Here is a 20568-nt window from a genome sequence, read left to right on the forward strand (position 1 = left end):
CTATAATAACTTTTCGAATCCCTATGTCCCAAGCAGGGACGGACCCAGTAGTAAAGAAGAGGGGGCACTTGCCCCCACAGTGTTTTAATTTTTTTTTTAAAATATAGTTATATATAATATGCCCCCACTTCAAATTTTAAATAACCCCACTATAAATAAATTAAATTCAATTAGCTAAAGTTTCAAATTCACTTTTTTTATTTCTCTATCATTTTAATTATTATTTAACCTAATCAAATTTAATTCTTGTGTCGTCACTCCTTTATTCCCTTAAACCCTCTTTTTATTTTTATATTTTCAACGTTTTTTTCTATTCCTTATCTAGTGGTCATCTTCTCTTCATCAAAAAATAAATTTTAAATTTTTTATGTTTTTTATATAGTTCTCCATGACCCTATGTATCTTTCAATTTAATTGTTTCTCTTTTTGATATTTTCAATTACAAATTTTAATTCAAACAAGTGTAGTTTAAGTATTAATCTAATATTTTATTTTGTTCGTGACTTTATATATTTTATTTTATTTTTGATTTATTCATTTTTATTACCTATTTTTTATCTTTTGTTCTATTATATGTATCTATATTGTGTATAAAATTTTAAAATAAATTGATTAATTTACTAATTTAGAATAAATTTTTTATTTTTAGAAATAGTAATAGAAAAATATTTTAATTACAATACATAATTAAATAGATGTATAAAATCTTTCATCTAACATTATATCAAAATTAAATTAAAAAATATAATAAATTTAATTATTTTAAAAAGAAAGAAAGAAAAAATTGTGAATTATGTTTCTGTTATTTTATATAAACATACTTTTCGTATACAGATTTAATTTTTTTAGTATTTATATATAATTCTAGTTTCAAATTATAAATATTAGTGTATCATTAAGCGCTAATATACTAATTAATTTAGTCTTTTATTATTAAATGTGTATAAAAAATTAGTTAGGATAATAAGGTATTTATAATTTAATTAAAATATTTTAAGTTCAAATTTTAGAAATAAAAAATATTTTTTTATAAATTATATATAATGAATAGTATTTTAAGAATGAAAATGTTCACTAACTCTTTAATTTTTATATCTCTATATAATTAATAATATTTAACAAAATTTATTTTAGTATATATATTTTTTTGCCCCCACTCTTAAAATTTTCTGGCTCCGTCAATGGTCCCAAGCAACCTTCAATCCATGATATATACCTCTTAACTCAGCTATATATGCTGTACATTTTCTAATATTGAGCATAAAGTCTGTAACCCATCTTCCTAAGTGGTTTCTCAATAAGCCACCGCATTTCGTAATGTCAAGATTTTTATCTGCTGCTCCATCTGTGTTAAGTTTAATCCAGTCTTGTAGCGGTTCCTTCTAGCCAACATGAATCTCTATAATTATTAATTAAGTTGTAATCTAATAAAATGGATTGGGCCGTGCACAAGACTCTGGAAATTGGGGTTTTTTTTTATTTGTAGTAGCATATTGAGTAATTTGCGCAGAATTATAACTTAAAAATTTTTAATGTCTTCATTCAAGTGAAAAATGTTTGTTGGCCACCTTTTTTTAAAAAGGACATTCTATCTTCATCCTGTATCAAATTGAAAGAACACTCAAAGTAATATTTATTTTTTATGAGAGTATGAGAGACAAATTTGACTTAATAAAATTGCAAAATACAAAATACAGACATTTAACTCAAACAATATTAATTTTGACTTACAAATTCTTAATTGAGTAAAAAATATAAAATATAAAATATAAATTTTTAATTAGATTATACTAATTTTGACTTGCAAAGATTGAATTTTTGGTGTGAAAAAAAGAAAAATAAAAAAAAATTCATAACGAATTAAGAAATCACCTAATACAAATAAATATTCTCGATGCATAAAACTAAAAAAAATGGAGTACTGTACACAAAACAGAAATTTAAACTTACGAAAGGTTAACATATATTGTGGTGTGCGACGCCAGTCACATTGACTTCTTTTTCAACCTGTTGCAATAATAAAGTGTTCAACTATTTCATTCATCGCCAAAAAAAGTTTTTATAAGCATATCCATGCATTAAGAGTGCTCCAATGTGAAAATGTTAAATTTTTGTGGTTGACTTTTGTCAACTCATAATACCTCCATGATTGTGACTTGCAATTGGGTGGAGGTTCAACACGCTTTTAATGTAAATTTTGTTAATAATTATTTTAGGAGCACCACTCAATATTATTTATTTTGAAAAAAATATAACTTTAATACATTTCGTATATGATAGTAAATGATTTGAATACTTATTAGCTGAATCTTTAATTTACGTGGCTTTTTTTTCTATGTGCTTTTATTATTGGTCATTTCCAAAATAATGTTTTGCTTAGGATTGCTCACAAATTAATTTTCAATGTATATTAAAAGATATCAAGCTATAAAAATAATTCATTATAAATTAAAAAAAAATTGTGCAAGATTAACTAATTAGAAGCTATAGGAATTAGATAATTCTTAGTGGTAGACATTATTTATGTACACACACTCACACACATTACATGAATTTTTTTTCCATAAAACTTGAACCCAGATATAGTTATTAAAGAGGCATATGATACGCCATTTAATCAAACCTCCAACAAGGCAACAATCACATATTAGTACTAATTTAAGTTATAATTCTATGTAAACTATCCAATTTATCTCCCACCAAAAAGCAAAAGCCCCCATTTTCACTGTCTTCTGCGTGGTCCAATCCACTTTCGTTAGACAACAAATTAGTTATACCTAATTAATTACCATCAAAATAACAAAAACAAGACCCCTTGGCCCTCCATCAGACCATCACAATGCCACTATGAACGACATACCAGAAGCAGCACATTTTTTACGCACGCGGCGGTTTTATAATACAACATCTATTAACAGCATCATATGATGATTGAGTGTAAGCACCGTAAACAGTGACGGACCCAGAAAATTTATGGTAAGGGGGCAAAAATAATTCACATTATTATCAAAAGATATATTAATTTAAATTTAAAAAGAGCTCTTTTATAAAAGCATTACTACTCGCACTATCAGATTTCATAAGATAATAATAGAGATAAAAAACAGCATCTTATGAAATACTATATTCCAATTAATTGCTAAATTCATCAAACCAATCAGCATTAAATTTACCAAAAAAAGTCCCAAAATATGTTTGTAGAAAATTATATTCTCTTGGTTGACAATGATCTTTTCACAAATAAATTTGTCTAATTTCATCTCTGTCATTTATATCATAATTTAAAATTTTGGGTCGTTGTTCAGGATCAACTATGAAACTTTTTACATTGAATTTTAAAAACTTTTTTTTATTAGAAGAGACTAATGAAGTGACTTCAGATTCTAGTGGTAGCTTTCTTTTAAAATATTTTTCCATTATTATTTCTAAAAATAAAAAATATATATTCTAAATTAGTAAATTGATCGATTCACTTTAGAAATTTATATGCAACATAATTATATATAATAGAATAGAATAAAAGATAAACAAATAAATAATAAGGATCACTAAATCAAAAATAAAATAAAATATATAAATTCATGAAGAGAATATAAAAATAGATTAATACCTAAACTATAATTGTTTGAATTAAAATTTGCAATCGAAAATATGAAAAGAGAAACAATAAAATTGAAAAAAAAACATAAAATCATAGAGAGCTGTATAAAACAAAATAGAGAATTTAAAATTTACCTGTTGATGAAGACAAGATGACCACTAAACAAGGAATAGAAAAAAAATGTTGAAAATATGAAACTAAGAAGAGAGTTTAAGAGAATAAATGAGTGACGACTAGGATTTGAGAATGAGAGAAGACTAAATTTAATTAGGTTAACTCATAATCAAAATGATAGCAAGATAAAATGGATTCAAGGTTTTAAATAATTAGTTTAATTTATTTGTAATGGGATCATTTAAAATTTAAAATGGGGGCATATTATATATGTATATATTTTTTTTTGTTTAAAAAAATTAAATGAGAGTGGGGGCAAGTGCCCCCCATGGTTCCATGTAGGTCCGTGCCTGACCGTAAAATTTTTCAATTAGGGTTATAGCATTATGCTCCTAGTGCATCCTCTCAAAATTTTTTTAATGATTAATTAGTAAAGTGTAATTTTTTATTATTTAATATATGCTTTTACTTTTTACATATTTTTTTGTTTTACTTAATAAATATAAAACGAGGCACTACACTTTATTAAATAATTAAAAAAATAAAGATAAAAATTTATTTAACTCCTCATCTTAAACATTACATGCTTTATGCTTATCCACATCATACTCACACGGTCACATATACAATATTAAAAGTTTTATCTATTATTCAAAATTCCAAATACACTTAGACCCCATTTAAAAAATAGTAATTTTTTTTTTTAATTTTTGAATTATAAAAAGTTATATTTCGTGTGTTTGGTATCATTTTTGAGAAACACTTTTAATTCTTCGAGAAATTAATGGAGAGCTTTTAAAAAAATAGAAAAATATGACTTCTTTTTCAAAAATTATTTTATCACTTCTATTAAAAATTTTTTTACTTTAAAATAAAGAGACAATTGTACTATTTTTATTTTTAGTTTTGTGAAAAATATTTTTTGTTTCTGCTAAAAATATTGGGCCTCCACCATCATTTTAACGCAATGTTCTATCTGCTAAAAGTACTGGTCTTCCACCATTTTCACGCAATGTTCCATCTGCTAGAAATGCTAGTCTTCCACCATTTTTTTTTCTAAATAGGGTCATTCCCTTAATTTACACTATCTCTCCATTTATGTATCTCTTTATGTACAAAATATTTGTTTGATTTTTTTTATGTTTTTTCTCAACAAATTCATAAAAGTGACAAGTCCGGAAAAAATTTAAAACTGATTGAAATGAACAAAATACTATTATATTCATGAAAATATGTAAAAAAGAGATGGTGGTTGGAAATAGACCCGAAACACATTTTAACAAAACTCAACAAATTTGGAAACAAAAGTCTTGAAATTAAAGAGACTTGTTTAAATTATAAGTATAAATAATTTAAGAATAAGTGGGATTGGATTATGTAAAATTAACATTCAATATTAAAAGATATCTGTTATCATCGTTATTTTAATATCTATTCTCTTGTGTAAAATAAATGGTATTTTTTGAGTCATTTATCCAAACACTATAATTTTAAAATAAGTATTTTTATAACTAAAAATTCAATTACAAAATAACTTATTCATAAACTGCTATTAATAAAAGTCCTTATATTTTAAACTCTTTTTTAAAAAAAATTTATTTAAAAAATTTACCCAAATGAGACCTTAGAACTTATTTAGGTAAATTTTTAAAAAATATATTTTTTAGTTATATTTTTTTAAAAATTTATTAAAAAAATAAAAAATCATAATTAAATATTTTATAAAAAAATATTTTTATTTATCAATTATATTTAAATATAATAATATAAAAAATATTTTATTTTAAAAATACTTGTGCCATCTTCTTCGTGAACCATTCCTATTTCAACAAATCTGTAGCATCTCATCCTTTTATTGGTGTTTTTTAAACCAAGCATCATACACAGCAAATTTAAGATAGTTTTACCCCGATTTTTTTAAATAATAAAATAAATATTTTAATTACTGAAATATAAATTTTGGAATATTTTTATTGAAAAACATCACATCTCTTATATTATTTATAGTGTAAACAAAATAAATTAACACGTATTTTATTTATACTGTAAACGTGATAAGGCCAAGAAAAGAGATAAGAGGATAATTATGATATTTACACTATAAACGAGATATGTTAAGACAAATTTTCAACGACTATAAAAGGATGTGAAAATCTTTGTATTCTCCACAAATATTTCACTACTTCTTTGCTACATATTGCTTCCAAAAATAAGCTAAAATTTCTAGTAGTAGTGATTTCTTGGTTGTAAGTGTGAATCTGAATTGCCGTATAATAAATAGTGATAATAGAATGACATTTGAGTGTGAGAATTTCATTCTGTTGCGTACCCAGCCAGTAAGTTTATTAACGGAATTGAAGAGTCTGATATTGAGTAGCGTCGGTGATAGTGGGAGAAAAGAGATCGGAAGGGTGGAGTATAGGTTGCTAGCACCGATGGAAAATAGAATTTTTTGGTTTCGTCTATTTTGACTCCATGGCTACGAGCATGTGCGCCTGATGTTTGACGTCCATGGGAGAATCATGGCAGAGTAAGTGATGGAGCTTTCTGCGGAGGTTGGCGATGTCGGTGGCGGTGGATCTGGGTCGTCAGACTTCTTCCAGGATGACCCACCTCTCGCACCACCACCAATTCATGTTGCTAGTCCAGTGGTAAACATGGAGGTCGACGGTGAGGACTCCGACGAGGAGTATGTTGCGGATAGCAACGAGAGCGGTTCCTCCGAGGATGATGATGAGGAAGAGTTTGTACCGGAGACCCCAGTTGAGGCATCACGTAGGTATCTTCTGCCTCTCCCGCATCCAATTTCGGCCTTGTTATCTATACCCAGTCACTATAGTACGTTGGATCTGGATGCAATGCAAGAGAAGAAATCATTTTCCAACACGGGTGAGAAAGATTACAACTTGGACAGTGGGGTAGAGTTTAGGGTTGGCCACAGATTCAAAAGTAGAGATGCAGTAATGCAGGGTGTTAAGAATTACAGCATTTGCAGAAGTGCTGAATATTGAGTAATAGAGTTAGATCGATTAAAGTACCATGTGCATTGCCGACAGTTATAGTTGTTATGCTTGTTGAACCTGTTTATCACTGTTGTTCTATTTCGCTAGGAAGGTACGTAAGGTGGGAGGAGCACACACGTGTTTAGCACCCACAATGTCGCAGGACTACCGACAGTTGGACAGCAGTCTTATCTGCCGTGTCATCCTCCCGTTGATACAATCAAACCCATCCGTCAGTATCTCAGTCTTACAAGATGCAGTTAGGCAGAGCTATCACTTCAAACCCTCGTACAGGAAGGTCTGGATGGCAAAATAAAAGGCGATTGCATAGATATACGATGACTGTGAGGAGTCTTACAATAAGATGTCGAAGTTGTTGCAAGCGCTGCAAAGTTGTTATCCTGAAACTATATGTGAGATCAGCGTTGCACCGTACTATGATGGGCACCTCGTGGTGCGTGACTGCAGCATATTTGATAAGGTATTTTGAGCATTCTCTCCTTGCGTCGAGGCTTTTAAGCATTGCAAGCCGTTTGTCTTCGTCGATGATACACATCTGTATAAAAAATATGGTGGTATTCTACTTATCGCAGTTGCACAAGACAGTATTTTGCTTGTTGAATCTGAAACGATGGAATTATGGTCTTTCTTTTTTACTAATTTAAGGCAACACGTCACCACACAGAAAAACCTGCTAATTATTTCTAATAGATTTCAAGCGATCAAGGTTGCATTTATATTTGATTTTTTTTTTTTAAGTTAGCGAGCTAATTTTTCGGCCGGCTAATCTGCCACAAAACATGATGGATCAAGAATCTAAGTTCATTTTATCTTGGCAAATTACCTCATCTCGTTTAGTTTTATATATGGTAGAATGAGATGGATAATCTGCTTTCACACCCCAAATGAAGAGTATATATTTTATGTCGATAGAGTCATACATGAGGCAAGTAATTACAAAAGTTTTAGCTAATTAATCTTCTAAGAATGTATATCAAGGACTCGAGAGCCAAGATGTTAAAGGTTAAAAGAATTTTAGTAAACAAATTAAAAATTTAAAAATTTTAAGATATTATTATATAAAAATAATAAGAAATATAAAGTGAGTTAAAAATATTATTGTTTTCTTATTTTTTATTTAAAAGGATAAAAATAATTAAATTTTTTTGTCAACAATATCACAAAAAAAACTTGTCAACAAAAGTAGGGGTTTTCATATAGATTGGATCCGATTCGCATATCCACGGTATTTATCCGAATCTAATTCAAAAATTGCAGATATGAATCTGATTCGCAAGATTATCGGATTCGATCCGATCTGATCTGCACACTAATAGAATCGGATATGAGCATTTTGGATAGGTATCCACATATTCACGGATCCACAAAAAATAAATGAAAAATAAATATTCTTTTTATATTTTTTTGAACTAATAATTATTATTATATGTTATATTATTTTATTTTTATTATTTAAAAAAATATGTTTAATAATGTTTTAAGAATAAATATGTTTAAAAAAAATTTATTGATTTTTTGAATAAAAATAAATTTTTAAAAATATTTTTATATTTTAAAAATATATCCAATATCAAATCCGATCTGCAAATATGTGAATTAGATATGATTGGATCCAAATTTAAAAAATGTGAATATTAGATCCAATCTGATATATCTTTAAAATATAATTTTAGTATAAATCAGATCGAGATTTTGATCATATTGAATCCGCCTTTACCCTTAAACAAAAGTCATAAAAGAAGTGCATATTATAGGAAACGTTTCACGTGAAGTACAGTACGGGCTAGGTATACTAGTGAAGCATGTACGAGTAAGTTTCAATTTTCTTTTTGTCATTTAGGTGGGGTGTGAATGACTATTCTACCTTTATTTTTTAATAAAAAAAGTTTGTTATGCACAGCTCTCAAATGAAAGAGACAAGTTTTGAATTGGGGTCTTTTGGTTTGTGGTTAGGATAGAAAATAGAAAGAGTAAAGAGAAATAGATCATCATCAAATGCATAAACCACGAAAATTGTCTAAAACAAAATTAAAAGAAAGTAAATAGTGTCTATATTATTTAATCATAAAAATTAATATCAGAATAGATAAAAAATAATAGACTTAGAAAAATACTATTGAAATGTTTTATTGAATTTAAGATGTAAGATTTTCCAAAGACGCATGGCTTCTTTACCTTTCAAAAATGTAGTTAGGTAACTCAAGAAAATATTATGTGAATATAATTCAATTTTGGTCCTTTAAATTTTCCTTTATTACAATCTCACTGTGCATATTATTGTCGATTTAAGAATTATATGATTAAATATATTACATTCATTTTATATGTTATGTTACTACGAAATAACCTCACTATAATCATAACAATTTTAAACTAACTTAAATCTATTTTAATTTTTTATTATTAGTTTTAGAAATTATTATTACTTTTATCTTTATCTTTACTTTAATCTTTTATCATTAGATTTCTTTATTATTACTTTAATTGTGTTAGAAAATGTCAGTTTACTTTTAAATACTATTAGTAGAAATTTATGTTATAACTTGTTTATCATTGCTCTATGTTGTTTTACAATTTTAGATTTCATGAATAATCATCATTTTTCGTTTTGTAACTTTCACCTCAAAGTACTTTGATACTCTATTATATTGAGCATGCATATTCAGGAGAAATCTTGTTTAATTGGATTGAAAAAGTATATAAAGATATCTTCAATCTCATGAGCTCAAAACATTTTATCTTGAATTTTTTTTTTTTGCTTGATCATGTGTTGTAGCTGACAAAATATACCTAAACCAAGGGCCCAAACCCGAATCCGCGACCCATTTCAGATGGACCTCCAAGCCAGTAACGCAAGCCACAACACACCCACCAGTTACATTCGTTGGGGGCAAACTTGACTTTCAATAAATATAGCAAATGATAACTTACACATTGGGTTAAAGTACAATAATACATTCTTCCGTTTAGCAACGCCAAATTTTGTAACGCCTTAAAACCGTTTTCTTAGATAGGTTTAGACAACGGTTTTTTATAATATTACTGTTGAATTCAATTTTTCATTATTTTATAGCAACAAATTAAAACCGTTCTCTTTGACTACTTTAAAGAACGGTTTTATAACCGTTACCATGATTTGTATTTAAGCAACGGTTTTTTATTGTTGTTTAAATAATTATACAAAAGAAACGCATAAAAACTGTTGCCAAAATGTTACACTTTAAAACCATTCTATTAGATGGTCTTAGACAACGATTTTTACAGTATTGCTGTTGAAGTTCAAATTTTCATTACGCTATAGTAACAAAATAAAACCGTTCTCTTTGACTATATTAAAGAACGATTTTACAACCATTACAATAATTGTTTATGAAACAACAATTTTTTAATATTATTTAAATAATTATACAAATTAAACAATACCAATAAAAATAATTTTAAATAATTATATAAATAAATTGTGACTTATTTTATTTTGAACTCCTTATTTTTATAAACTAATCTTTTAAGAGTAATTAAATTAGTTTTATTAATATATAGAGTTAAGTTAATTAATATATAATCTTATATAATTTTTATAATTAGTTATTTCATGTGATTTGAAATTAAAATTCAGTAATGAAAGTGTTAGGTAATTTAATTTAAGAAATTTTTATTATGAATAAATTACGATTTATTTGATTAAATTGAACTCTTAGAGATTAATTTGTTAGAAATGATTAAATTGATTTTTATAAATACTTTAAATTTAAGACAATTAATAGTTATGTATAATTTTTATTATAATTAATTATTTTATACAAATTGAAATTAAGGTTTTGGTAATTAAAAAATAATGAAAAATTATATCGTATAATCTAAATAATTGATATTCTCGGGTTAAAACTGTATTTTATAAAATGTGATTAGTATGCTCATTTTATAATTTAAATTAAAAATAATTATTTAAAATCAATGATATATTAGTAAATAAAATTTTATATGCTCCAAAAATAATATTTATAGTATTATATTCAAATCCTAAATTATTATTTGATCTCAAATATTTTATAAAAATTATTATATTACTTATATATATTTTACCCTAATTCTAAAAATTCTTAATTTAAACCCTAATATCCCAAATTTTCCAATTTGTGTCCTAAATTAAACACAACTCACACATAGAGAAGGAAAGAAAAGGGGAGAAACGAGAAACATGGGGAGCTCGAGGGGAAAATGGAGAAGAAAAGGAAGGAGAAGCAAGGGAGGGGATGGCGCTGGAAAGGGTTCCACTGTTGTCGTTGTCATCGTCAGGTGAAGGTAGAGGGGTGACCGAGAGGGAGTCGGATGTGAGGAAGAGAACGACATGCGTGAGAGGGAGACAGAGTCTACGACGGAGCTGTCCCGCCGCCAACGCCTCGTCACCGTCGCGTCGCCATCGTACTTCAAGGTCACCGCTGTCGTCTGAGCTGCCATCAGTTTTGTGTCGCTGAGGGAAGCCTGAGATGGAGATGAGGGAGACGCGAGCCAAGGACCGCGACGAGGAGTAGAAGAAGCCATCACCTTCACTGGAGCCACGATCGCTATCACCGTTCTGCCTTCCCCTGAGTCGCCAATACCACCATATTCTTCCAATCCGCCACACTCAACGTCGAGCCACACTCACCGCCAGCGAAGCTTCTGTTTCCGTCACCGCAAAAAGGGGGTTGCTGCTGCTGTCATGGCCGTCTTCCTTGCCACTGCAACTTCATTCAATCCTCAACTGTTGGAACTCGCCGCTGGTGCCAATCGAGACGTTTGCTACTAATGGTTCACTGCGATACAAAACAGCGATGAAGGGTCAGAACTCGCCAGAAGAGGTTGCTGGAGCCGTTGGTCTGAACTGCCCTGCCTTTTCCCTGCTCCAATGCCGTTGCTACTGCTGGAAAGTGATCGGAAATGTTGCTGCTGTTGCCTTGGATTAAGAAAAAGGGGTTCGTCACAATTAATTCCTGCTAGTTCGACACTCTGAGGTAGGGGATTTATTTTTAAAGTTTAATAGTTTTAATTTTAGAATGCCTATAAAGTTAATTGGATAATTGCAAATGGTTAATAGTGGTTAAGAATCAATTAATTGATGTGAATGACTTGAAACGTGTTTGAGAATAGTTAACTATTGTGATTATTTTGAGTTATGATTGGAATTAGATGCGGTTGTGAAGGGTGATTAAACTAGTATTATTTACTAAATTGAAATATGTTGAGTTGATTATTGAAAAACTGTCATATTGATAATTGATGAATTGAGTTTGAATTATGACTAGTTTTGTTGCTGTAAGTGATTATCTGGTGATATTAATTTTGGTTTGAGGCTGTGACTGTTACCGGTTTTTTTGATTGTTTGGAATTGCAGATAATCCTAATTGTATTTGATTATGCTAAATTGGTTGTTATAAGTTGGTTTGCTTGATGGATTAAATTGAAGTTTGATTACTGAATTGTTTTCTTGAAATCTGAGTTTTAAAATAGTTTTTATGCTTGCCCTGCATAATGTATGGTAGATTTTTGTTGTTGTTGTTGCCTTCACAGAAAATGAGATAGATAAGAGAATTGTTTGTGTGACTTCTGGTGGCACCACCGCTCCATTGGAGCAGTGGTGCGTGCGCTATGTTGACAACTTTAGTTCAGGTCATAGGGGAGCCACACCCACTGAGTATTTGTTCTTGCACTAGCTCTTGTTCTTGTTCTTGTCAATGAAACTTTTTCTTGGATATTTTTTTGGTGATCTCTTGGAGGGGAATGAATACTATGTTGCTGGTTATGTTGAGTGTAGGTATTTTCTGAAGGCACGATATGCTGTGATCTTCTTGTACCGGAGGTGAATTTTTTTATGTATCCTTCTTTTATGTTTGTTTTTTGTGTGTTGTTGCTTACTACCTGTAGCTCTTGTTTGGAGGAAGTTTTCAGTCATTCTGTAGATCCTTGATGATCCCTTACTTGATTGCTTTGAGGCCACCGAAGGATTAACCATTCAAGGTCATTGGTTTGTGCTTTCATCCTCTTCTTGTACCACTAAAAAAGGGAAGGAAAAGAATATAAATAAAATGATACCAATAACTCTACCAGCAATGCTTCACATTAGAATTTGCACTAAAAAATGTGATAAATTGAAATAAAAGACTTGATCATGTAGGTCGTTAGTTGTATGAAACAATGATGTTAACTGCCTTGTAAGATTTTTTTCCTCTTCTTCCTCTAGAAGATTCTTAATTTTTATCTTGATCACTAAAGGCTGACAAAATTCCATCATATATATAATTTCATCATATAATGCAATTTTCTTTGTTTTTTAACCTTGTCTTTAGATGAAGACCACTCAAAATGATAATTGGATATTTTGTAATGATGTTATTTTGCATGCCCACTTCATTTCTTCTTATTTCTGCATTTTGCTAAATGCTGTTATATACTTCAGTCTGTGAGGGTTATTCTAAAGCAGTGAAGACCGTTATCGTGGATCATCATGCTGTATGATCTGTAGCTAAGATTTTGTCATTTCATTATTTTTTTCCATCTAATTTTATTTTGCCTTTGTTAATAAGCGTAGCCTTACTACAATATCATACTATTGCAGGCAGTGGATAGTGGTCTCCTGTTAAAGCTTCCTTTCAGCACTATATTTGAGTATCTTCACTCCACTATAATTTCTTTGTATTAATTTCATGTAAAAATGCAGTGCAATCTGTTACGTGATGTATATAGTTTCTTCCTATCTTGGTGTTTGTCAGCAATAATTTGTTTATTTGTATATTTTTCATTTCCATGGGTTCATCAAATTGCTAGAGCCACTTGTTATTTTATAGCTTAACTATAAGTGTTTAATAATTATATATATCTTGGCACAAATTGATCATTGATAAATATATTTTTTATTTTGTAGATGCAAAGCCAATGAAGGATATTGGCCCACGTGCAATGTTCTATCTTATCTGATTTTTATGTTCCTTGGAAGGACATGGTATAAAATTGATATGTTGGTTCTTCTTTCCATGAAAATTTCATCCCTTATTAACTTCTATTTTGGCTTGAATAATTTTGTAATATGTTAAGATACAAGAATATCAACCATGTCAATTTCAACATATGTGCTAGACTTAGTTATTATTTAGAGAATTAGCATACAGATAATACTGTGTAACTTAATTAGTCCTGCTTAGATTGTGAAAACTGAAAAGTATAAGCAGAAAGACATTTATTGTATTTTGAAAAATGACGATATAATGTGATTGTGGATCTTACGACAATTTTTATAAGTTAAATTTGATGAAAAATGTTCAATTATTTTTTCTATAGTAATTCGATTCAAATAGTTTAGATTATTTATTGACACTAAATTAAAAAAAGTTGGAACTAATTTCATTCATGAGAAAACTATTGTAAATAACGAATTATATATTACAAAAAAATCGTTGTCAAAAGTCACATAAGGCAATGATGTTAAAACTGTTGTCAAATACGATTACAAAATAGCAATGGTATTAAAATTATTGTCAAAAAATGACACCAATGGTAACGCTTTAAAACCGTTGTTTTAGACGACTACGAAATGGCAATGGTATTAAAACCGTTGCCAAAAAATGACACCAACGATAATGCTTTAAAACTGTTGGCTTTGTGAATAATAAAACTACAACAGTTTAAAATCGTTGCCTATCTAGTTATGGTTTTAAACCGTTGCATCATGAAAGAGAACGGTTTAAAACCGTTGCTTATTGAGTAACGGTTCGAAATCGTTGTTTAAAATTTTCTTTCAAAACTGTTGTCTATGCCAGTCACTAAGGCAACAGTTTTTTTGTTACCGTTGACTTAGGTAAAAAACCGTTGCCTTTGATCATTGGCAACGGCCGCATATATCACAGGTCAAAAACCGTTGCTAAAGCGTTGCCTAAAATTTTAGGAATGGTTTTTCAATCTACGACAACGATTTTTGACTGTTGTGAAAATCCTTATTTGTTGTAGTGTATGTTCACATTATAAAATCTTTAACATGATCTTCACCACTAAAATATTTTATTTTAAATTTCAATAGTAATAGATAATGGTGTATTGAAATGTCATAAAAGTACATTGTCTCACCTAAAATGCTTTTCATATATTATATCCATGCATGTTAGTGACGAGGTCAATAATTCTTATCCATACGTATTAGTTTTCATAGTCCACAACTAACTATGTCACGTAAGTCATGTAGTCAGTACAATTGATTACTATGATCTCATCACCATAAGAAAGAGGGGTAGAGAAAAAGAGGACAAGAAGAAGAATTGAAGAAGAAAGAAGCATGGAACACACATGCACTTTAACTCAATAATCAATGACTATGAATAGTAATGAGATATTGTATAAGATAAATAATACATCATCGATCATATCAACTATTTGCATACGATTGCATATAGTGATGTATAACGAATATAGTCTATGTAATGTGTCTCGTGTATACATAAACTAGAATAAGCATTTTTCTTAAATTTCAAGTTTTCAACCATTAGGATGATGGATTCCATTGATTATTAGTGTTTAGTGTACACCAAAACAAGCCTATTAAGACAAAAAAAAAATGGTTTGATTTCGACTTATAATCAATTATTAAACCAAAACAAAATAAGTTTACAAACTCATTAATTTTTTTTTTTGAAATCACTCTTTTTTCTTTTACTGATCTCTTTTTTTTTTTTTTAAATACTTTGTCACACTAACTACTTATCATTACAGTCAACCACTGATCGATCAGCCACATTAAATTTTAAATTCTAAATATTAAATTTTAAATTTTAAATTTTAAATTCTAGATATTCTAAATTTTAAATTTTAAATCTTAAAAGTAATTTTAGTTTGTTTCACTTTTTGATGTTCTTTTACTTAAATTTTGAATTTTTTATTGTTTTTACTTTCAACTTATTCTTTTTTACATTTCCTTTCTAATTGTTAACTGATTTTTAAATTAATTGATTGAATTAATATTGATTTCCTAGATTTTTTATAACGAAATTAATCTCTTAAGAAAAGAAAACATATTTAAAAAGCAAAAAATAAAAAAATTTACAAAAAACCGAATCTGATCTGAAAATTAAAACCATCAAATCCCAAAAGTCACAATTAAAATATAGCTATCAACTTTGTGATAATAAAACAAGGAAAAAGTCAAAATAAGGCACACAGTTACACTTGGAATAACAAAATTCAAAAGTCAAAACACAAGCAAACCAATTCTAGCTAGGATTTTTTTTTTCCCCACTAGCTAGTTATAATTTAGTCAACAGCTCACAAAAAAAAAAGTAAAAATGTGCAGTTAATTTTACGTGAAATTGATGACTGAGAGTCATTAAATGACAATTTAATAAAAAAATATTAAATTATTTAACGATTCTTAACTATCAACTTCACATAAAATCAACTGCATCTAAATTTTCACCTCACAAAATATAGGCAAGTAATAACACGTTTCATTGTTGAATTCTTGATTTAATTAGTTCACACTCCTGCAATTCTTTCTAATCTCTCCCTTGGATCCAGTGAGGGGATTTATGTCTCCCATCTTGATCATGGCACTGGCAAAATCGGCGAAAAAAGAGCTAGGGTTTGAGCTGTAGCCGCGAACAATGGAGTCAGTGGATCCTCCGTTGAAGAGTTGCTGGTCGGAATGGAGGAGGCCTTTCCGGTCAATGAGGTTGTTGAAGTAGTGGTTGTCGAATGACGCCGGCGTCTGAAGATCAAGGGGGGCGAGGTTGTTGTCCCCCACACCGGATGCCCTAGGGCATTTTGATTGCCTTGTTTGAGCAAAGGATGTTACTAACTCGTTGGTCTCATTGTAGATGTGGGATCTAAAGGTTGTACACCTTGCTTGTCCAATTGTGTGACCACCTTAAAATCAACATGTCACCAAATTAGTAAATATCAACAAACAAAAAACAAATCTTAGTGTTCAATATCTTAGTTTTATTGGGTCATTTTTCTCCTTTTATTTTAATCTAACTAATTAAGAAACTAGCATATGTTTAATCTTTTAGGATTTTTAACATATTCATTAGTGAAAAAATTGGAATTTAATTAGTTATAGATTATCTATATAAAATGATTGAGAATAACAAAAATATTAGATTAACAGAATTTATATGAAATCATTTATCCAAAAGTTTTAATCCATTAGAAAGAATCGCACGATAAGTAGTTATATTTTTAATATAAAATTTATTTATTGGATTTAAGTAAATTTTATATTATTTTTTTTATTATTTAATTTATACTAAAATTCTTTTTTTTTGTTGTAGGTCAATAAAAATTAAACTCTAAATTTTTTAATAAAGTTTTAATACTATGATACGAGATATTTTATTCCAAAAACATGAATTGAAGATTATACCACTAATAAACATTTTGATGTAAACCGAATTTAATGATTATGATTGTGATTTTATAAATAAGAAAAAAAACTTAATTATTATGTTAAGGGCAATTGTACGAGTATGTAATGTTAAAACTAAAAACTCAAGTGCAATTTATTTCACGTGAAGTTGATAGTTGAGAATCGTCAAATTATTCCACCAATGTTAAATTAGAAGTTACCAGACAAAGCGACCAAGTCCTTGGTGGAAAGTCCAAGTGCCCCGAATTTTGAGATTAATTGATTTAGGGTTGAAGTTGGTGCTGGTATCCCGTTGTTGGCAGCAGATTGGCTGGCTGTTCTTGCATCTCTTCTTCCAAGTTTTACATCCCACTCGGGCCCTCCAAGCTGCAAATCCATCATTAATCATCAAATTATCACTCAAATTAATTATTTAAGGAATTAATTGTGTGGTTAATTACGATCTTGACGGAGTCTCTGGCAGCGACGGCGAGGATGTCAGCGCAGGAGACAACACCAGGGCAGACTTTCTCAACGGCGGACTTGACGGCGTCGATCACTTCGAATCCGCGGGCAGAGTTCTTGTTGGGACCCGCATTCTTCTCTCCTTTGAAGCTTGATGTATCATCCAGAAGAATTGAACCGTCACATCCCTGTTATAATTAACACATTGTAATGTTTCGTTTCTTCTAAATTTTCTACAAAGATAGATGACACTTCAAAGTTCAAAACATAAAAAAAGACATAGACTTTTGGTGGAGAAAGCTTCACGGACAGATATTTATATGTTAAATTAAATTTTCAATTGGATAAGTCTAAGGCCAGCAGATTTATTAAAATTTGGTCAACACTTAGCCAACAAAAAAAAATGAATAATTCTCTACTATTAAATAAAATTTCACACCATTAAATACACTATTGATGATTAATTGATGGTTACAACTCACAAAATCTGCTGGTCCCTAACACCTCTCTTTTCAAATTTCATGATGCGAAATTATTTAAATTTTTATTATTTTTATATAGAATTTAATTTTAATGTAGTGATAATAATATAAAATATTTTTCATAATTATTCAATTGCATCTATTTTTTTAATCACTATTTATATGGTCATGTAAAAAATATGGTGATGTGAGATTACATAATTAAATATACGTAATTTATATTAATAAGGTATTAAAATTAAATTATTTTATATATCTAAATTATTCATATAAAACGTAATAAATATATGGTCAAAATCTATTCATATAATAAGAAATATGACACTCTTGACTTAATAAGTAATATTACATTAATTAATTAATATATAAGATATGAGTTAGAAAATTGTTATTAACATTTTTTTTATTTTTTATTAGTATATGGTGAAGACTTATAAGTAATTCTATTCATGTAAAGTTGATAGTTAAAAAGTCGTTACATAACAATTTAGGGTCCGTTTGGAAACTTCAAAAGTAACTTTTTTGAGTTTTTGAGTTATAAAAAGTAGTAGTATTAATGTCTGATGCAATTTTTAAAACCAAATTGCAGCTTTCTAAGAAGCTATCTAGAAGCTTATAGAGAAGTTAAAAAAAAATGATTTCTCTCCTAATACTACTACTTTTTACCACATTTTTATAAAATAAGGACTTTTAGAACTAAAAATTCAAATACAAAATAACTTATTTATAAGTTACTTTTAATATAGTTATTTATTGTTTAACCTATTTTTTCAAAAGGAGTTTAATTAAGTTGTTTATCCAACCTGAGTCTTAGTCAAATATGTCATCTAAAAATTCTCAATTAACAATTTTATGACATGCACGTGAGTTTTTGTCATATATATATATATAGAGAGAGAGAGAGAACTAATTAATTATTAGTAGTGTGAAGACATTAAATTGTACAGTAATTAATTAATTAAGAAGTGTGTGTAGTACTTACATTAACAAAGCAATCATGGAAGAACAAACGTAGGAGAGAAGCACCCATGCGAGTCTCTTTTTTGATGGCAGCTTCCACTGTGCATTTCACAGTGTCAAGGAGTTTTGGACATGAACTTGAATAGAACTCTGTGGAAAGTGATGCATTGGCACTACCCAACACAAGGACAAGGAGGAACAAACCAATCATAACTAGATTATTTGAACCCATAATAACTATATAAGTCTAAAACCTTAGGATATATGAGGCACTAGCTAGTTAGGTATAGCTGCGTGTTTTATAAATCCCTTAATTTTTGTGCCTAAGAGTGTTTGTGTGGTTTCTAAAACTGTGAAGGTGCCCTATATATAGATGTGATTAGGGGACATATATGCTGCTCTATATTGCTTGCTCCTCTTTTGGCATGCTCCTATGTTTTGAATCAGTCCAAATTATTTATAAAATTAAAAAATATTAAAAACATAAAAATTAAAAATACATTAATGATTATTTAACATGTTCTTTCACGCAAAAATACTTTTTTAAATTTAAAACGTAAATTTTTTATCACCTTTTTTTCTCTTAAATAGATCGTTTGCCTTTTTGAAACTTTTTTTAAGGTATAAAGATTGAATTCTAAATTTTTTTAATCATAACATTTTTTTATAATATGTCATAAAGGTTTAAATTAGCAAATAAAATATATGAATTATATATATTATACATCTAACACGTTGATGTTAATCCATTAATCATTATGAATAAGTATAGAGAGTCAATGTCTAAGCGTCTAATGTGTACAATAGAGGTTTAGGAAGTATTAGAGATATGACCATTAGTGTTACATTATCCTGTCATGTTACACTTTTGGAATGAGTGGTTTCATGATATAGTATTAGAGTTCTAGATTCGAAAGGTCAAGAGTTTAATCTTTAGTGAACCCCAAAATCAGCTTAACCTTTTGGAATGAGTAGTTTTATGACATGAGATGTTTATTATCCCTGGTATCTAGATGGTTATTCTGGATAGTATGAGTGATGTTCATTTTATTCATGGACCAAAGATTTAGTCCATTGTACACATTGTACACTTAGGCCATTAGCTCCCTAGTAGTACTCAATTATTATTGTTAGAACTTATTTTTTTACGAAGAATATGGATAGTATATAATATTAAAAAATTAACTTTTGTATACAATGTCAAAAATGTTATTTAATATTAGTGATTCAAAATTCATATATGATCAATTTTAATTACAAAAATATATGAATACATTAATTTTATTTTATTTTTTGGTTAAACTCAACATAAATCTCAAGGCACTATCTCTGCAGGTAGCCAAACCTACCGTAGACTAAATTATTAGTCATCATTGCATGGGGTAATATTTAATTTCACCGCTCGATTATTGAAAGATATAGATGTTTGAAAAAGAAAACACACTTATGTTATTTTTAGGATAAAATATTATCATCAAACAGCACACTATCTTTCGTAATTTATAATATATTATTTCTTTACAAAAGTATGAAGTTGTAAAGTGATCAAGTTTATAT

General features: G+C 28.8%; 1 protein-coding gene across 1 annotated transcript; it reads right to left on the minus strand.

Moving 5' to 3' along the window:
• Positions 1 to 15800: 15800 nt before the first annotated feature.
• Positions 15801 to 19361, minus strand: LOC112766730 (peroxidase P7). Its single transcript, XM_025812621.3, has 4 exons — positions 19034 to 19361; positions 17566 to 17757; positions 17326 to 17491; positions 15801 to 16623 (listed from the first exon to the last, which is right to left on the minus strand). Exons 1-4 carry the CDS (start codon positions 19241 to 19243, stop codon positions 16229 to 16231), a joined length of 963 nt encoding a protein of 320 aa, XP_025668406.1. The 5' UTR covers positions 19244 to 19361; the 3' UTR covers positions 15801 to 16228.
• Positions 19362 to 20568: the final 1207 nt, after the last annotated feature.

Source organism: Arachis hypogaea, chromosome 17 (assembly GCF_003086295.3).
Source record: "Arachis hypogaea cultivar Tifrunner chromosome 17, arahy.Tifrunner.gnm2.J5K5, whole genome shotgun sequence".
Lineage (NCBI taxonomy): Eukaryota > Viridiplantae > Streptophyta > Magnoliopsida > Fabales > Fabaceae > Arachis > Arachis hypogaea.

Excerpts from the sequence above, each read along its gene's own strand:
- LOC112766730 (XM_025812621.3), bottom strand. The coding sequence starts at position 19,243 with ATGGGTTCAAATAATCTAGTTATGATTGGTTTGTTCCTCCTTGTCCTT. Across the intron at positions 17,758-19,033 it reads TCCATGATTGCTTTGTTAAT|GGATGTGACGGTTCAATTCT; the intron begins GTAAGTACTACA and ends TAATTATAACAG. Across the intron at positions 16,624-17,325 it reads GGACTTGGTCGCTTTGTCTG|GTGGTCACACAATTGGACAA; the intron begins GTAACTTCTAAT and ends GTTGATTTTAAG.